This window comes from Eulemur rufifrons, chromosome 3, assembly GCF_041146395.1.
Source record: "Eulemur rufifrons isolate Redbay chromosome 3, OSU_ERuf_1, whole genome shotgun sequence".
NCBI classification, from domain to species: Eukaryota; Metazoa; Chordata; class Mammalia; order Primates; family Lemuridae; genus Eulemur; species Eulemur rufifrons.
In genome coordinates this window covers 49384045-49401091 of record NC_090985.1, presented here as the reverse complement: position 1 = coordinate 49401091, position 17047 = coordinate 49384045, and the positions used below count along the sequence as shown (strand labels likewise).

Genomic DNA, 17047 nt, shown 5'->3' with positions numbered 1-17047 from the left:
CAATGATCAGATTAAAGTACAAGTTCTCATATTTTAACTTGCTACTATGAAGAAACCCTCAATTATATTCATCATTCAAATTCTATAATTAAGGGAAACATTCCCTTACAGAAGCTTGTGAAAGGGTCATAAAGCAACATCGAAAATGTGTATTACTTTAAGACTGTAATGCTCAGTCATTACATTTTATTTTTAGTGATTTTAATTGCAATGTTTGCAAACTAATCAGTAACTATGACTGTAATTTAATGTTTAATATTTTAGAATAGACCTGGTCACCTATAAATTATTCAACTACATAATCAAATATAGAAGAAATAATATGTAATGATAATTCTTTTGCATTTATACATAAGGTAAGTCCAACACATAAGTGAAGAGAAGCATCTTTCTTGATAAGATAGTAACATTCAGCCATAATAATGGGTGTAATTTAAAGTGATCCTACTTTGTATAAGAATTTCATGTTATTATCTAATCAGTACATGATGTGGTATTCTGACCTCCAGTGTATGAACAACACAAATCGTGGCTCACAGGGCTCAGTGATCACATCTAAAATTGCATAGCTAGGAGTGTCAGCCAAGATTGAAACCTGTTCAATTAATTTCATCCAGTTTCAAATCTTAGGCTTTTTCCATCAACCCTGTATTCATTTGGGACATTTAGAACACCAAAATTGCTTTTAAAGTTTTCAAATTTAAAGAAAAACATAAGCAGTAATTATTGAAGAAAATTATAGATATTGAGAGATTAATCACCTTCGTTAATTGGGATTTATACTAACTAGCAAAGCTCTGTGTTTATGGTTTATGCTAGCAATTGCCTTATGAAAATGGTTCTAAGGTAGTAGTCTATGAAAACAAATACTTCCAACAGTGTTTTTCAAATTATGTGCTATAACCTGTTAGTGCCTCATGAAATTGATTTAGTAGAGCATGATCAGTATTTTTAAAATAAATAGATTACAACAGATTAGAATTGAGAATACAGAAGTGCATTTACGTAGTAAGAAAATATGTGTAAAACTCTGTATTTGTGGAAGTGTGTGTGTGTGTGTGTGTGTGTGTGTACTTGAACTGGGCCACAATGTAAAATATAATTCTTACTGTGGCTCATTATTAAAAATCCTTGTAAAGCAATTTTTATAGGACAGTTTAAAATAGAGATAAACCCACAGATCAAAATGTAATGTCTACATTTAGCTATTTGATAAAAATAGCTATGAAGTGAAAGTAATTATGTACTCCTAAAATAATAAATTGCAGTTTTGGGGAGAAAAAGAAGAGATAAAAATTTAGCAGATTAGGTAAGATAAACAAGTAGCTATGTGACAACCATGGTAAAACTTCAGATAATTCAGTAATAAGAATGATTTAAACTTGCAAAGCAGATATCTTATAGAACATGAGATAATATCACATTTTAATAACAATTACAGGAAACTGTCATGATACAAAAATATTTATGTCTCAATGCAAGATTAATACAATGTGTTTGTCCCACACCTTATAATAGGTTTGCTTCATTCCTACCTTAGTAAAAGACACATATCTTAGTGTGGGATATATCTTCCTACATACACATATCTTATAAAGTATACAACTTTAACCTTTGCTAGCTATGTGATCTTAGACAAGTTATTTTAGAGTTTCACTTAAATGCAGATGATAAAATATCCCTCTTTCTAATAGTAGCCTTATGAGGATTAAATAATTCATAAAAAGTTCTGTGGAAAAAAGTGCTAAAAATAGTATATAGCATGCTGCTGAATGTTCAACAAATGTTAGTTTATTTTCCAAGAACTTCATGAATTTTTATTTTCTTAATAACCAATAATTTGCACAGAGAAGTAAAACAATATGTGTTGCATTGAATTGAACTGATGACACAAGTTGGCTGGATAAAACATTTCCTTTATGCAGCTGAGGGGTTTGATTTGGTGATTTTCCCATGTTTATACAGATACTTTGAGCAGAGCAGGTTTCTGATCTAGTTCTTATGATTTATAAATCAGGGCTCTCCTATAAGGCAAATGTAATTGACCACTGATTTTTAAACCAACTCTGCTGCTCTGAGGATAAGATTTCAAGAACTTGATAGTGATCACAGACATTCCTAGGAGGTAGTATATACTTTATTTAATAACAATGAATTAATGTATTTCAAGTACTTACTAACTGCAAGTACTAATCAGGCTTTGTGCATTATCTTATTTCTCACAACACTGTGAAATACTTTCCCTTATTATTCACATCTCATAGATAAAGAAACTAAACCTAAGAGAGGTTAAATAACTTAAAGTTATCAGTAAATTATAAATCAGTATTTGATTCACAACCTGACCCAATTTTATTGGCTCTACCACCTAGCTTTCTTTGATCTAACCCAGAGAAGACATCTTATGATCTAAGGATCTGAGAGAAATTTCGATTTTTCCTATTTACGTCTTCTCCATTGGTATAAAAGCACAGCTTACAAAGAAAGCAGGAGAGGAAAACTAGCTAATTTTTCAGCTTCCCTTACACTCCTTGTGTTATAATTTTGCTTGAAGTACAGTGGCACATGTACATACAGATGTATTATTTATCTTAGAATTAAATAGAAAGACAATCTAACCTTTTGAAATTTCAATAATGAGTTATCTATTAGCGCAGAGCACATTAAACCAACTATTGTTAATAAATAGCTGTGTGATCTATAGCAATAGAAAAACATTGGAATGAAAGTCAAATATGTATAAAAAAATAATGCACCTGAATGATGTGTCAGGCAAAAAAGAAATCAAGCCATTATTCATAGTTCTTTTTTTTATAAAAAAAATAGATTTACAACTTTCAAAAATGTATATCTCAGAAAACATTTATAATTTTAACGTGTTTTCATTTATATATTAGTGATAGAGAGCAGAGTTGTATTATTTTTATTTATTCCAAATGTTTTATATAAATTTGTTTTGTAAAGGGATAAATAAGAAATATTGCCAAAATCATACTTGAGTTATGGATTTTTCTATATTATGTTTTCCTTATGATCTCTTTGCCTTTGTCATTATGATTATGATTTTTGACCACACATGCTTTTCCCTTACCTTATTTGTATTCACTGCTGTGATGACCCAGACACATTGTGCATTGCTGTCATACTGGAATGGAAAGTTGGGAGACGTAAAGGTACCACTTGGTCCTTGAAGATTAGAGCCACACGTCTTCACTAAAAGAGAAATTGCATTTTAAAAATGGGCATATGCCACATTTAAAATTATAGCAAAAAATCTTGCAAATAGATTTTAAATTCAAAATTACACAAACATAACCACATTACAATGTATATTATGGCATTCTGATGTCACTTACCAAAATTAGCATTTTTTTTGCACCCTGAGATTCACAAGCTCAATGTTTTCAACGTTACCCAAAAACTAGTTATGTACAGAAGTGTGAGACATGATAAATTGTCCTGCGACTAAAAATAGGTTACTTTAATTATAGACAGGTACATTTACCCAATATTTTGTTAACACAAATCTGCAAAGAGAGTGAAGCAAAGCCTTGGATTAATTAAGCAATCTAAAAAGTGTTTTGATTTCAATTTATTAAGTACCCTAGGACTCATAATAGCACAATTGAGAAATATCAATATTAAAACTACTCTTTCTGTTCTTTTTACTGTGAATTAGACCACTAAGACTATAAAAAGAGCTACATTTAAATAATTTTAATGAATTCCCACAAAAGTTAAAACTTGTAATATTTTCTTGGTTTTTAACCCTTCTTTTTTCTACTTAATAAAAGAACTAGTTGACCATACTGCTTCTGTTTCTTAACTTCTTTCTTGACCAGCACACAGTTACTTGGTGTTATTAAGTTTGATTTGCATTTCTTTGCCCCATTCCATTAAAATCCTGCCCATGTTATTCTACTCTAATCCATCAATAATAATCTATTGCATTTTTAAATAATGTACAGTTATACGTATATTTCCATATGCACTTAAGTCTTTTTTTTTTTTTTTTTAATTTTTTTAGAGATGGGGTTTTGCTCTGTTACCCAGACTGAAGTGCAGAGGCACACTCATAGCTCCCTGCAGCTTTGAACTCCTGGGCTCAAGTAATCCTCCTTCCTCAGCTTCCTGAGTAGATGGGACTACAGGTGCCCAGCTTTGCACTTAAGTCTTTACACAGTTATTATCATCACTACTTTGAATATCAGTTTATGGAGGTCCCAAAAGTTTGCCTGACTTGGCCAAGATCATTCTGCTAGTATATAGCACAGTCAGGATTTGAGCTCAGGTTTCTGACTACAAGTCTTGTCTTTTTGTCACTAAAAGTGTGTCTTTCTAATATGTTAAATATATATTTCTTTATTAGTTTCTACCCTTTAGTCATATTTTAGCATAAATCTATTCCAGATAGCATTCCTTAAACTTGAAGGTTATATTTTGTGGTGATTTAAATAGTTACAGTAATTTTTATTTTGTGTGTACATTTCTATATTTGAACAATAAAACCTTATTATTTTGCATATGGATAAAAATAGTAATTTAATTTTTTCCTTCACCATTACTTACCATTCAATGATTTTTTCCCATTTACTACCTAACTTCCTACAAAGCTTCTAAACTCACTACTCCATTTTCTTCTCGCTCATTCACTCTTGAAAGTATTTCAGTCTGACTTTTACTCTCATTTCAGTGTTGAAATTGCTTTCTCAATGCCAGCAATGACCTCCTAATTGTTAAATCTTATAGTATTTCTTCATTTTTTTCCACACACTTGATATCTCAGCAGTAAGGTATTTGTAAGCTTTGTTTGGAATTTTCTGCCTTCCTTTACATAGTACTAAATTCTCTTAACTGTTTGCCTGTATGTTTTAAATAGCTCTGCTCTACCATATTCTTTGTTATGGTTCTATTTTTCCATCTGCCTCTTAAATGGTATCATTCTAAATTGATTTCACAGCCTCTTTTCTATTTGTTCAATTGTCTCTCCAAATAGACTAATTCACTTCTATTAATTGAATGGTCATTTCTGTGTTGATAGCTCTCAAATGTACATCACCTACTTTGGCATTTCTCTTGATTTCTAGATTAATTTTCTGTGTGCTGGACATTCCATGAGATGTTTTTAGAAAGCTTTCAATTAAACATTTCTTAACTGGTCCATCCACCTCCCTGCCATATGTAAACATTCCTCAAAATCTACATATCACTCTGAAACATCTCTCTTTGCCTTTTTTTCTTCTCGTTCCAGTGCCTAGTGCTTCTTCATTATTTTTCCAATACTGGCAATGTCTATTTAACTTCTTTTCTAGACTCCATTTTCTCTCTCTTTTCCATCTTCCTTAATGCTATTACATCTGTCATTCAAAATATACAGTTGATTACTTCACCTAACTGCATGAAAATTTGATATCTACTTTCTATAAAATAAATTACAAACTACCTAATATAGAATATAAAATTATTCCCATGAGGACTTCAATTTCTTTTCCTTTACAATGTCCCACCATTTTACACAGTCATACGTTTTCCTTGTGCCAGAACAGACTTCTTGCTCTTCCTTCAATGTATCACATTCTTATAATTTCCCACATTTTTCATGCTGTTCCCCAAAACTAGAACATTGTTTCTTCTTACATTTACCTGCAAAAAATTCTATTTATTTAAACAAAGCCAAGCTGATGTGCCACTTTTTTCTGTAAGAAGGGTTCCTAATTCCTCCACTCAGGGTTCTGTAGTGGATTGTACTGTTCATAGCTCGTTATTTAAACAGTACATCTATGAAAGTGTTTAAGTGCTTGCTAGTGAACTGATAGAGAATGCAGTTATAAATGTGCTAAGAACTTTATAGCGATGAGAATTTTATAGTAATCACAACATGATTGGTTTGAAGTTAGCAGATACAGCTTTCAGATAGGGCATACTGCTTTTCTGAGCAGTATTAATACTTACTACTTAGTAATTCTCTGGCATGCTTTATTTTCTGGAATATATACACACTTACAGTCTTTTGAGAATAAGGCCTTGTTCATCATCTCTGTTAACTGCTAGTGTAGTGGCTTTCATGATGTAGGCATGTTTGCTAAAGAAACCAATATCCAACTTCTTTATAAGAGTTGGCACAGCTCTTAACTGGACTGTAAAATAAGTGCCTTCTTCATGCTGATGAGGAATCCTTATAAATACGTTTTGGACTGTGAAATTGTTTAGAAAATAGTTTTATTTTTCTATAAAAATAAAGAAACATTCATAAAATGACATGTAAAAATCTGTAATATTTTGTAATATTTTGGTTTCTTGTCTGCTTCCATCCAAACCTGACAGTAATCACTTAACAAATTAGGTTGTACACCTGCAGACATTTTCTTTTTATGTGTATGTGTTTTTACATGTTTCTTGTTTTTTTGTGTTTGTGTATTTTAAGAAATTGAGCTAATTTTATATCTGTTCTTCTGAAAATTTTCACTTCCATATGAGGACTATTCTATATAAGTGCATATAAATGTATTTCGTAGATTTAATAGTCCCAACAGTAGCTGATAGAAGTACTGCAAATTTTTTACAGCGTTCTGATTAGGAAGTTTCATTAATCCTAGGTTAGGGAATGAGAGGACATATAGAAAAGACCTACTATTTCAGCAAAGTTGCAGCAGTTCACACATGGCAACCAACATACAATGCAATTGACTAGAAAAATTACTTATTGTTGTAAGCCACTGAGATTTTGCAGTTGTTTGTTTTTCCATTAGTAAAGGTTTGTTTTTATCTTTCTAGCTGTAAAAGATAATATATGAATGAAGAGTTTGTTGTCTATATCTTCATACTTGTGCTATTATTTGTGCTTTATACTTGTGTTATTGTAGGACGAATTCTTAGAAGATTACTTAGTCACAATATGTGAGCATTTTGAAATTTGATAGCTATGCCTAAATTACTCTCCAGAAGTTTGTTTGGTATACTTTCAAAAATCGTATAAGAAAGAAAAGAATTCCCCACACTCTCACCAAAATAATAACATCAATGATTGTGCTTTTGTTGTTCTTTGAAAGATGTCAATGTTTTAATTTCCAATTCCCTCTCTACATTTTTAATATGATTTAACAGACGTTTTTATTGTTGTCTCTATTTCTTTTGCTCTGATATTTCTTTTTATTTATTTATTTATTTTTAATTTCAGCTTATTATGGGGGTACAAAAGTTTAGGTTATATATATTGCCCATGCCCCCCCATCCCGCCGAGTCTGAGCTTCAAACGTGTCCATTCCCCAGACAGTGCACATCGCACTCATCATGTAGGTATACACCCATCCCCTCCCCCCACTCCCCACCTCTGTCCGATACTCAATTGGTGTTATTCCAATTGAGTGTGCAAAATGTGCACTTAGGTGATGATCAGGGAAACCAATTTCTATTTGTACACTTTTCCTGGTTTTAATTGTTCTTTCCTTATTGATTTATAGGAGCTTACTGTAAATTATCAATATTAATCATTTTATGTGTGCTGCAAATATTTCCTATGGTCGTTTATTGTTTTAATTTTGATTTGAATTTATTTTTCTCTGCAAACTATTTTTAACGTATGTAAATCTGTCAGTATTTTCTTTTAGGTCCTCTGTTTTATGTCTTGCTTAGAAAAGGTTTCTTTAAACCTAAGGATGAAATACTATCTTCATTTATTTCTTATATTTTCATAGTTCTATTATTTTACATTTAAAATTTTTAATGATCTGCAAATTATTTTTGTATAGTGGAAGTAAAAGAGCATTAATAATAAATTTTGTCTTATTGTTTAGCAATTAAAAATGCTATTTATATATATCATATTTATATATACTGTACATATGTGTATATACACATATAGACATAAAAAATCCATACATGGATCTGGCTCTTAATTTTTTGTATTGATTTACTGATCTATGATTGTTCCTATGCCAGTACCATATTGTTTAATCATTTTTAATAAAGATGGTACAAATCTTTCCATTGTTGTCCAGTTTCATCATTTTCTTGATTGTCTTTTAATATTTATATTTCCATGAACTTCAAATGTGTCAGTTTGTCAAGGTAAAGAAAATTGGTATTTGTATTGAATTATATTGAGTTCATACATTATGCTGATACAAATTTTCTTCCTCAATGTAGCCTTTAGCAAGACAAAGGAAAAAAGTAAATGTGATTATAGCAGATGTACTAAAGTAAAGTAGTGCATTTGATAAATTAAGCTTAAATTCCTGACTTAAGTACTAGCAAAAATATAAGCAGTAGAAAAAGAAGAAAACCTTCTAAATATAACACTGAATGTATAAAATCAAAACAACTGCTAGGTGATAGAATAAAATATAACAACTTTTGCTATTAAAAGTTAGAACAAAACATGGATGCCCACAATTAGTGATAACACTGAACACTGTCTTAGAAGTAACAGGCAAAGTAAGAAAAAAAGGATAAATAAATTAAAAAAATTGAAAAGGGTTACAAAATTTGAACAAATAATGTGTTATAATTTACATGTAATATAATTTTTGCCTTTTTAAATTCAAGAGATTTAATAATGTAGCTACTACAATATAGTATGTTATATTTGAGTCCCATTAGTTGATTTAAAAAAAATATACATATGATAATTTATAGTTTTATTTTATAACAACAATAGTTAAAAATTCAAATGGAAAACTTCAATTCATAAAAATGGCAAAAAACGTATATATAATTTTGAAAATACATTTGGCAGGAAAGATATAAGATCTCTATGAAAAGAATTACTAATAAGAAAACCTAAGCACATTTAATAAAACCAAAAAAATGGAAAGACAGGCCATATTCTGAATGGGAAAGCTTATTCTCATAAAAATACTAACATCTTGATTTGAGCAGCTTATAATGAATTAATATATTTTAATTTTTATTATATACTTTTAATAAATTTCCTATATCTGTGATTGTCTTAATTCTTAATGCCATTTTACAATATTCTGCTTGTTTTATTCACATGCTACCTATGTTTTTAAAAATGAAGATAAAAGTGACTACATTATACATTTGACAGTTTTGCTTGTGGAATAAAATAAGCCAATACATGCAGAGAAATACTGTTAAACCTGATATGTGTAGGAACAGAAGCCAAAAAGATTCATCCCTGTTCTCTCTATTAATATATTTCTATTTTTTCCTCAGGTCAAACACATATAGTTAACTATGTTTTGGAAAACCCTAGGAATAAGGTTAAGTACAATGAAATATGTTTTGCTTTAACTGTAACCTTCAGGCATTTAGATTTGTGCTAGATATAGTATTTCAACTACACAAGTAAGACAAGCTGACATTTTATTTCTTGGTTGAGTAAGAAGGCTATGATTCACAGGTTAAGGATTCTTTTTTCACAGAATATACCAACTGGAGCTTGTCTATAGCTGTCTCCCGGCCCATTTTGCCCTGAAGTATACCTTTCACTCTCTCCTTCTTGAATTTTTCTTCTTGAATTTCTCCTTCATGAATTTTTTATAATATTTAAGGACTTTTGTGATCCTGTTCCAACAAATTCTCAGGATTTGTAAATTCTATAAAGGTTTTTCCACTCACTTACTTATAATTCCTTAAAAATACTGAAAATATTCCTACTTTAAGACCCTAGCACTTGCTATTGTTCTTACCTGGTATAGGTTTCTGTTCAAATAGTATTTCATAAATGGCCTATTCTGGTGAATCTACCGAAACTTTAGTTTCTTAACTATCACCTTCAGATACATATATATATAGTTGCTTATTGTTTGTTTTCCACATTAGAATATTAGCTTCATGAAAGCAAAGACTTGGTTTTGTTCACCTTGGTATCGACAGCGCATAGAATTGCACCTGTCACATGGAAGACACTCAATGAATGAATGAGTAAATGAATAAAATACTGAAAGTCACAACAAAGATTTGGTTTTGTTTATGGTTTCTTCAATGTCCTTAGTATCAATTTCAAGCTTCTACCCTCGGTTGAATGTTCTCATCCACCAAGAATTCATTAATTCTGTATGAACAATAAAGTCCTGCTGTCTGCTATTCTAAGGCTGTATCTTAGGATTGTTGAAAGATTTCTGGCAAGAAACATTTTTTTTGTTATGAGGAACATGATAGCCTACATCTTTAAAGGAGTCATTAGGATGAAGTCCAAAGAGCTTTGTAGTTCTTGTATCTTCAATTATCCCCACATCCTCAACCTGGTGTTTGCACTTGAGCAAATTCAAACCATCTGGATTTCAGTTTCTTTACTTGTAAACTTAGATAGTTGGACTATACTATATCACTCATAATCTCTCATTGGCCTGAAATCATTATATTATGTAGTTAACTATGTGCTCTGAATGGCTTCTCCTAAGAGGTGCAATGAGATTAGTAGAGCCTAGAAGTTACTAGTAGAGCCTAGAAGTTACATTCTCATCCAGTGAGGCCTTTGCCATTTCAGAGAAATGTAATTGTTATAATTAAAATTGTTTGCTGACATATATGGCATGGAAAATGATAGATCCACTAGAAAACTTAAATTGAATCCAAATGTATTTGTAGTATTTCCTTTTTTTTTTTTTTTTTTTTTGTTCACCTGTGAGTTAGGAAACTTTGTAATTTTTCCCCTAGTAGAATTCTATTTCTTTCAATATCTACAGTGACTTGTTGACTTCTTTTCTCATTAGCCAGGAATTAAGATAAAAATTCACAGAGTCAGAGAGTAATTTGACGTTCTCTGAGAGTAACTATGCATCGGCATGGAATAAACTATATTTCTTCTGCTGCATAAGATCTGATAAACTAAACAAGCAACATTAATTTTAATGTAATAGTTTCTATTGCCTCAAGAAACTTAACTTGTACTTTGGAATATCAAAGAATCTAATAGGGTATGACCACTTAACAATGGACAAGTATGAACAGCTCAAACCTCAAGAAGTGCACCAAGTCAGAGCAGCTCAGATTATGGGAGATGTACCCACAAAAGACTTATTTAAGGGTTTCTCATTGGGCCATGTGAGGCAGGACAATAAATATTCTTAGGAACAAATATGAAATGACTGGAAATGGCTAAGGGTTGATACTTAAAGATGTACAATCAACAGTCAATGGATCTGGACATTGAGAGAATGGTGTGGCTGTATCCCAGTCAGGAACAGGAATTATCTCTGATCTCATAGAGTCAGGTCAGAGCAAGTGCTACCCACAAGCTTCAAATTTCTTTCTAATCCTGCTTTACCTAACCACCATCAATGGGATCTGAAATCTATCCTTACCACCCACATTTTGTAACAAAGTTAATAGCCTGAGATTCTATCATGTCATTTTGTTTCTCTCAAATAACCAAAGCAATCCTGAGGAAGAAGAACAAAGCTGAAGAAATCACACTCCCTGGTTTCAAACTACAGTCTTGCATCGCTTAACGATGGAGATATGGAGATAACATTCTAAAAAATGTGTTAGGTGATTTTGTCATTGTGCAAATATCATAGAGTACATTTAACTATACAAACCTAACTAGAATAGCCTACTACACACGTACGCTGTAAGGCATATTGCTCCTAGGCTACAAACATGCACAGCATGTTACTGTACTTAATACTAAAGGCAGCTGTAACATGATGGTAAGCATTGGTATATCTAAACATTAAAAAGACAAAAAATATGATACAAAAGATAAAGAAATGGTACACATTTTTATCATGGGCACTTAGCATGAACAGAGCTTGCAAGACTAGAATTTTTTTGTTTGTTTATTTGTTTGTGTTTTTTTGTTTTTTGTTTGAGACAGATTCTCACTGTGTTGCCCAGGCTAGAGTGCCATGGCATCAACCTAGCTCACAGCAACCTCAACCTCCTGGGCTCAACCAATCCTCTTGGCTTAGCCTCCTGAGTAGCTGGGGATATAGGCATGCACTACCATGCCCAGCTAATTCTTTCTATATATTTTTAGTTGTCCAGCTAATTTATTTCTATTTTTAGTAGAGATGGGGTGTCCCTCTTGCTCAGGCTGGTCTTGAACTCCTAACCTCAAGTGATCCTCTACCTTGGCCTCCCACAGTGCTAGGATTACAGGCATGAGCCACCATGCCCAGCCAAATTGGAAGTTGCTATGGGTGAATAAGTGAATTAGTGGAGAGTAAACGTAAAGGCCTAGGACATTACTATATACTACTGTAGACTTTACAAACACTTTAAATTTAGGCTACACTAAATTTATTTATTTTTCTTGAATAATAAATTAAATTTAGCTTCCTGTAACTTTTTTACCTTACAGATTTTTAATGTTTTTAACTTTTGACTGTTTTGTAGTAACACTTTAGCTTAAAACAGAAATACATTTTACAGCTATACAAATTTTCTTTCTTTATACGCTTACTCTATAAGCATTTCTATTTTTAATATTTTTCCCTTTTTAAATTTTTTTTATTAAAATCTAAGACACAAATACACACATTAGCCTAGGTTTACACAGGGTCAGGATCATCAATAATCACTGTCTTCTACCTTCACATCCTGTCCTACTGGAAGGTCTCTGGGGACAATAACACACATGGAGTTGTCATCTGCTATGATAACAATGTCTTCCTATGAAATATCTCTTGAGAGACCTGTCTGAGACTGTTTTACTGTTAACTTTTTTAATAACTGGAAAGAGTACATGTTAAAATAATGATTAAAAAGTATAGTATATTGTAAATACATAAACTAGTAACATAGTTTATTATCATTATCTAGTATTGTATAGTGTATAAAATTGTATGTACTATACTTTTATATGACTGGCATAGCAGCAGGTTTGTTTATACCAGCATCACCACAAAACAAGTGAGTAATGGGTTGTGCTATGATGTTAGGATGGCTATGAAGTCACTAGGTGGTAAGAGTTTTTCAGTTCCATTATATAATCTTATGGGACTACCTTTGTAAGTGAGAGCCAATTGGCCAAATATCATTATGTGGTACATGACTATCTATACAAAGCTAGTAATTAGAACAGTATGATACTGGCATAAAAACAGACATATAGAGCAATGAAACAGAATAGAGAATCCAGAAAGAAGCCCATACATGCATAGTTAACTTATCTTTTCTTGTACAAAAAATACACAATGGGGAAATAATAGTCTTCAGTAAGTTGTGTTAAGAAAACAGAATATTCACATACAAAAGAATGAGACTGGACATCTGTGTTATAGCATATACAAGGATGAACTTGAAATGAATTGAAGACTTAAATGTAAATTCTGAAACCATATAACCCCTAGAAGAAAAATCTCCTTGACATTGGTCTTGGCAATGATTTTTTTCATATTATACCAAAAGCATAGGCAACGAAAGTATAGATAAATGAATGAGTCTATCATGACGTTTGATAGAAGCAGAGAGAGGGGTTTTGGTGGATTGATTTTAATTTTTATTTTGTCCCCTGAAAGCAAACTACTGTCTCCAGGGAATGAGTAAGCACAAGGAGAGGGGAAAAAAAGAGAATGGTGACACAATGCTTAGGCACTAAAAAGATTTGTGCCTTTAAAAATGTGAATTTATGGCCGGGCACGGTGGCTTACGCCTGTAATCCTAACATTCTAGGAGGCCGAGGTGGGCGGATTGTTTGAGCTCAGGAGTTTGAGACCAGCCTGAGCAAGAGCGAGACCCCATCCCTACTAAAAATAGAAAGAAATTATATGGACAGCTAAAAATATATATAGAAAAAATTAGCAAGGCATGGTGGTGCATGCCTGTAGTCCCAGCAACTCGGGAGTCTGAGACAGGAGGATCCCTTGAGCTCAGGAGTTTGAGGTTGCTGTGAGCTAGGCTGACGCTACGGAGTGAGACTCTGTCTCAAAAAAAAAAAAATAAAATAAAATAAAATAAAAATAAAAAAATAAAAATGTGAATTTATTTTATATTCTAAACTAGTGACATAAGCATGCTATCTGTTAATAGATAAGAAATATTTAAGTTGGTTGTTTGAGAGGATTAGACTTCTTATAGTTATGTAAACTTCAATGAGAATCTAGCACTTAAAATTCTCTCTATATAGAGAGTTTACAGTTATAAACTGATATTAAGCAGTTATATTGCAGCAATATATGACTAATGACCCAAAGCAAAATTTTTTATTATTTATTGATTAAATATTATTTTCTGTGTCTAGAAACAAATACAATCACATGGTTAAGAAATTTTGTTTAGTGAAATATTAAATCAAATTTTTACTGAAAAAGTGAACATTCATATTTCACAAGAACTATAACTTTTCTGATAAATTGTACCTATTCCATATTAGATAATACATTTTCAATTCATTTGTGAAAGCTGAGTGCTGTACAGTTTTTATTCTGCAAAATCATGAATTCCACAAACATGAAATGAATGCATATTCTGTTTGAAACGCTATCCTGGGCATTGGAGATGGAAAGATCAATAAGACAGTCAAGATCCTTGCCCTCATGAGATCATATTCTAGAAGGAAAGATAGATAAAGTTGGATTTACAAAATGCTATGGGAGTACGTAACTGATCAAAAAAGGATATTCTTAAGATGTGACATAAAACAGGACTTGTTTTATTTATACATTTTATTTTCCCCTCCTGGTAATTTGGGAGTCTTTCTCCTTTGCCTCTTGCAGAAATAAAGACCAAACTCATTTTAACCAAACCAAGGTAAGCTTGTATAGAAATAACAAGGTGTCCATTTCCAATGTAACATTTCATAGAAACTTATTCTTTTAATATTAAAACATGATCACTAACATTAGAGATGGTCAAATTAAAATGCTTTAGGGATGCTAAGAAAAGCATCCCCATGTTGGCAGATGTATATGCTTTGAATGTAAAACAATGTATTGATGAAAAATTGACTTCAAGAAAACAAAATAGCTCATAATATTAAATAATTTCTCAGATAAAAATTATAGGAGATGCAAAAGCTATATTAGCTCAAAGAGAAAATAAACATTTCCAAAGTTGTAAAAAATACTTTACAAATCAAAGTAGTACACTTTTAATAAAAAAATTAGTAATCTGAGAAGAAAAAACTACCCAGAAAATAAAAAGGGGCTTAATTTTCAACTGAGGTCATAACAGATTTGCCATAAAAATGGATAAAACTTGGTAGAAATATATTACAAAATGGGAATGGAAAATAAGACAAGTGAGAAGACCACCACCAGAAGTAAACTGCTGTTCTTTTAATGGACAGAAATAGGAATTGTGGAGAAAAAAATGAATTAAAAAGAAATAAAAGGAAAACGACCTCATAGTAGTTTTCACACAAAAAATAGAACTCCATTAAAAATGGAGATTGTTTTTTGTTGAGTGTCAGGATTTTAGTCTTTCTACACACATATAATTTGAAGGACTATGTTCAAACACACTTTCTCTTTCTCTTTCTTTCTAGGAAGGAAACTCTTAATAGTGAATAGGAAGAAAAGTTATATACAAAGTTATGTTTACTATCTTGTGGTGAAGTGAAATCATACACTGTAGTTTATTCCATCAACCTAAAAATAAAAGTAGGAATTTAAGTAATGTCTAGCAATACGGATATAAATATTTTCATGTGTCAGAATTCCATTTTGTTTTCATTTTCCTTTAATTTTTAAATATATTATATAATGTAATCTGCCTGAAAAATATGCTAAATTATTTCCCTAAATACCAAAGACTTGTTTTTAAACTATAGATAATCAGGTATAGAAACTGTTCTCTGAATCAATTAGAATTCTCAGATTCTTGACAGTTGGTCATGAAACACATACATGCACACAAAGTATCTGAAGGTGAATGATAAAAGCTATTTAAATCAGCATATGAAACTATCAATAAGTAGTTTAGTTTAATAATATTTAACTGAACATCCCAGTCTCTATGTCTTCATGAGAAATTAATAAACTGTCAGAAATAGAGCAACAATTAGGACTAATCTTCAAATACATCTGAGTGTCATCTGCATAAGAATGGAAATCTAATCCATGTCTTCACTGAAAGGAAGCATATAAATGTGGAATAATAATGAATTGAACTCAAAGCAGGGAACTGGAAAACAGAAACGATGCTATGAAAGGAAGAGAATTAATATCAGCAAAAAGCAGACTGCACAGGATCAGATAAATTTGATTAAAACCCAGCAAATGCAATTCCTATTAAAGATGAGAAACATAATGTACAGATTTTTAAAGGCAAAAAAAAAAATTCAATTTTTTCTAGTTCTTGGTTGTTAGTGATTTAACTTAGTCATGAAAGTCATGTTTATGTACAGTGCTGCCTCTCTTTAGTCTTTGTTTCACTGAATCATCCCATTACTATTAAGATAAAAATATATATGGCATTAAATCAGTAATAAAAATGATTTATGTGAATTACTGATTCATTGTGCTTTTGATAAAAGAAAATCCAACTTAATCTATTTTGCCAGTAAGAAAATAAGACAAATTAGGAGGTAAGATAGGATAGATTACTGTGCACTATATATATATATACACACACACACACACACACACACACATATATATATAGAAAGCATAGCGATCTTAAGGCCATCCAGGAAGAAATGAGAGCAGAAGAGAGCTGAGAAGTAAGAATAGAAAGAAGTATGAAGATGATGTGTAATGAAGAAGTCAGGAAAAGACCTCACAGAACTGATTGGACAAAAGATTAAACAAAAGTGTGTAATTTTCAGTTTCAATTTATTTGCCACCTTTGATGCATACTGCCCTCATTCTTTTTCAAATTATCCAGAAAAGTAATCTAGCAAGGTATCACCTGAATATTTAAAAATGTTTTTGTTTGTTTAGATAAAATTGGGGCAATGACCACTTGAATTTGTGTAGAATGGACACAATCAAAAAATTCAGAAAGCAGGAATCTGAAGATAGAATTAAGCATGACACATTAAGTCTCCACTTACTGGCCTAAAAAATTCCCTGAAATTTTGTAGAAGACTTTGGACCTCCTTAAAATTTAGAACTGGGGATTAAACTAACTGGCCTACATATGCAAAAGCAGGAAATCTCAGCTAACAATTTATACTTTCAAAATGCACTTCTAG

At 31.5% G+C, this 17047-nt stretch overlaps 1 protein-coding gene across 3 annotated transcripts in view; it reads right to left on the bottom strand.

The window, feature by feature from the left end:
- Window positions 1–17047, bottom strand: part of CSMD3 (CUB and Sushi multiple domains 3) — a 1111380-nt gene that overhangs the window by 558249 nt on the left and 536084 nt on the right. For all 3 annotated transcript variants that reach the window (XM_069466068.1, XM_069466069.1, XM_069466070.1), the window contains one exon: window positions 3092–3213. In XM_069466068.1, coding sequence (XP_069322169.1) covers window positions 3092–3213 — 122 coding nt within the window. The remainder of the gene's footprint in view (window positions 1–3091; window positions 3214–17047) is intronic.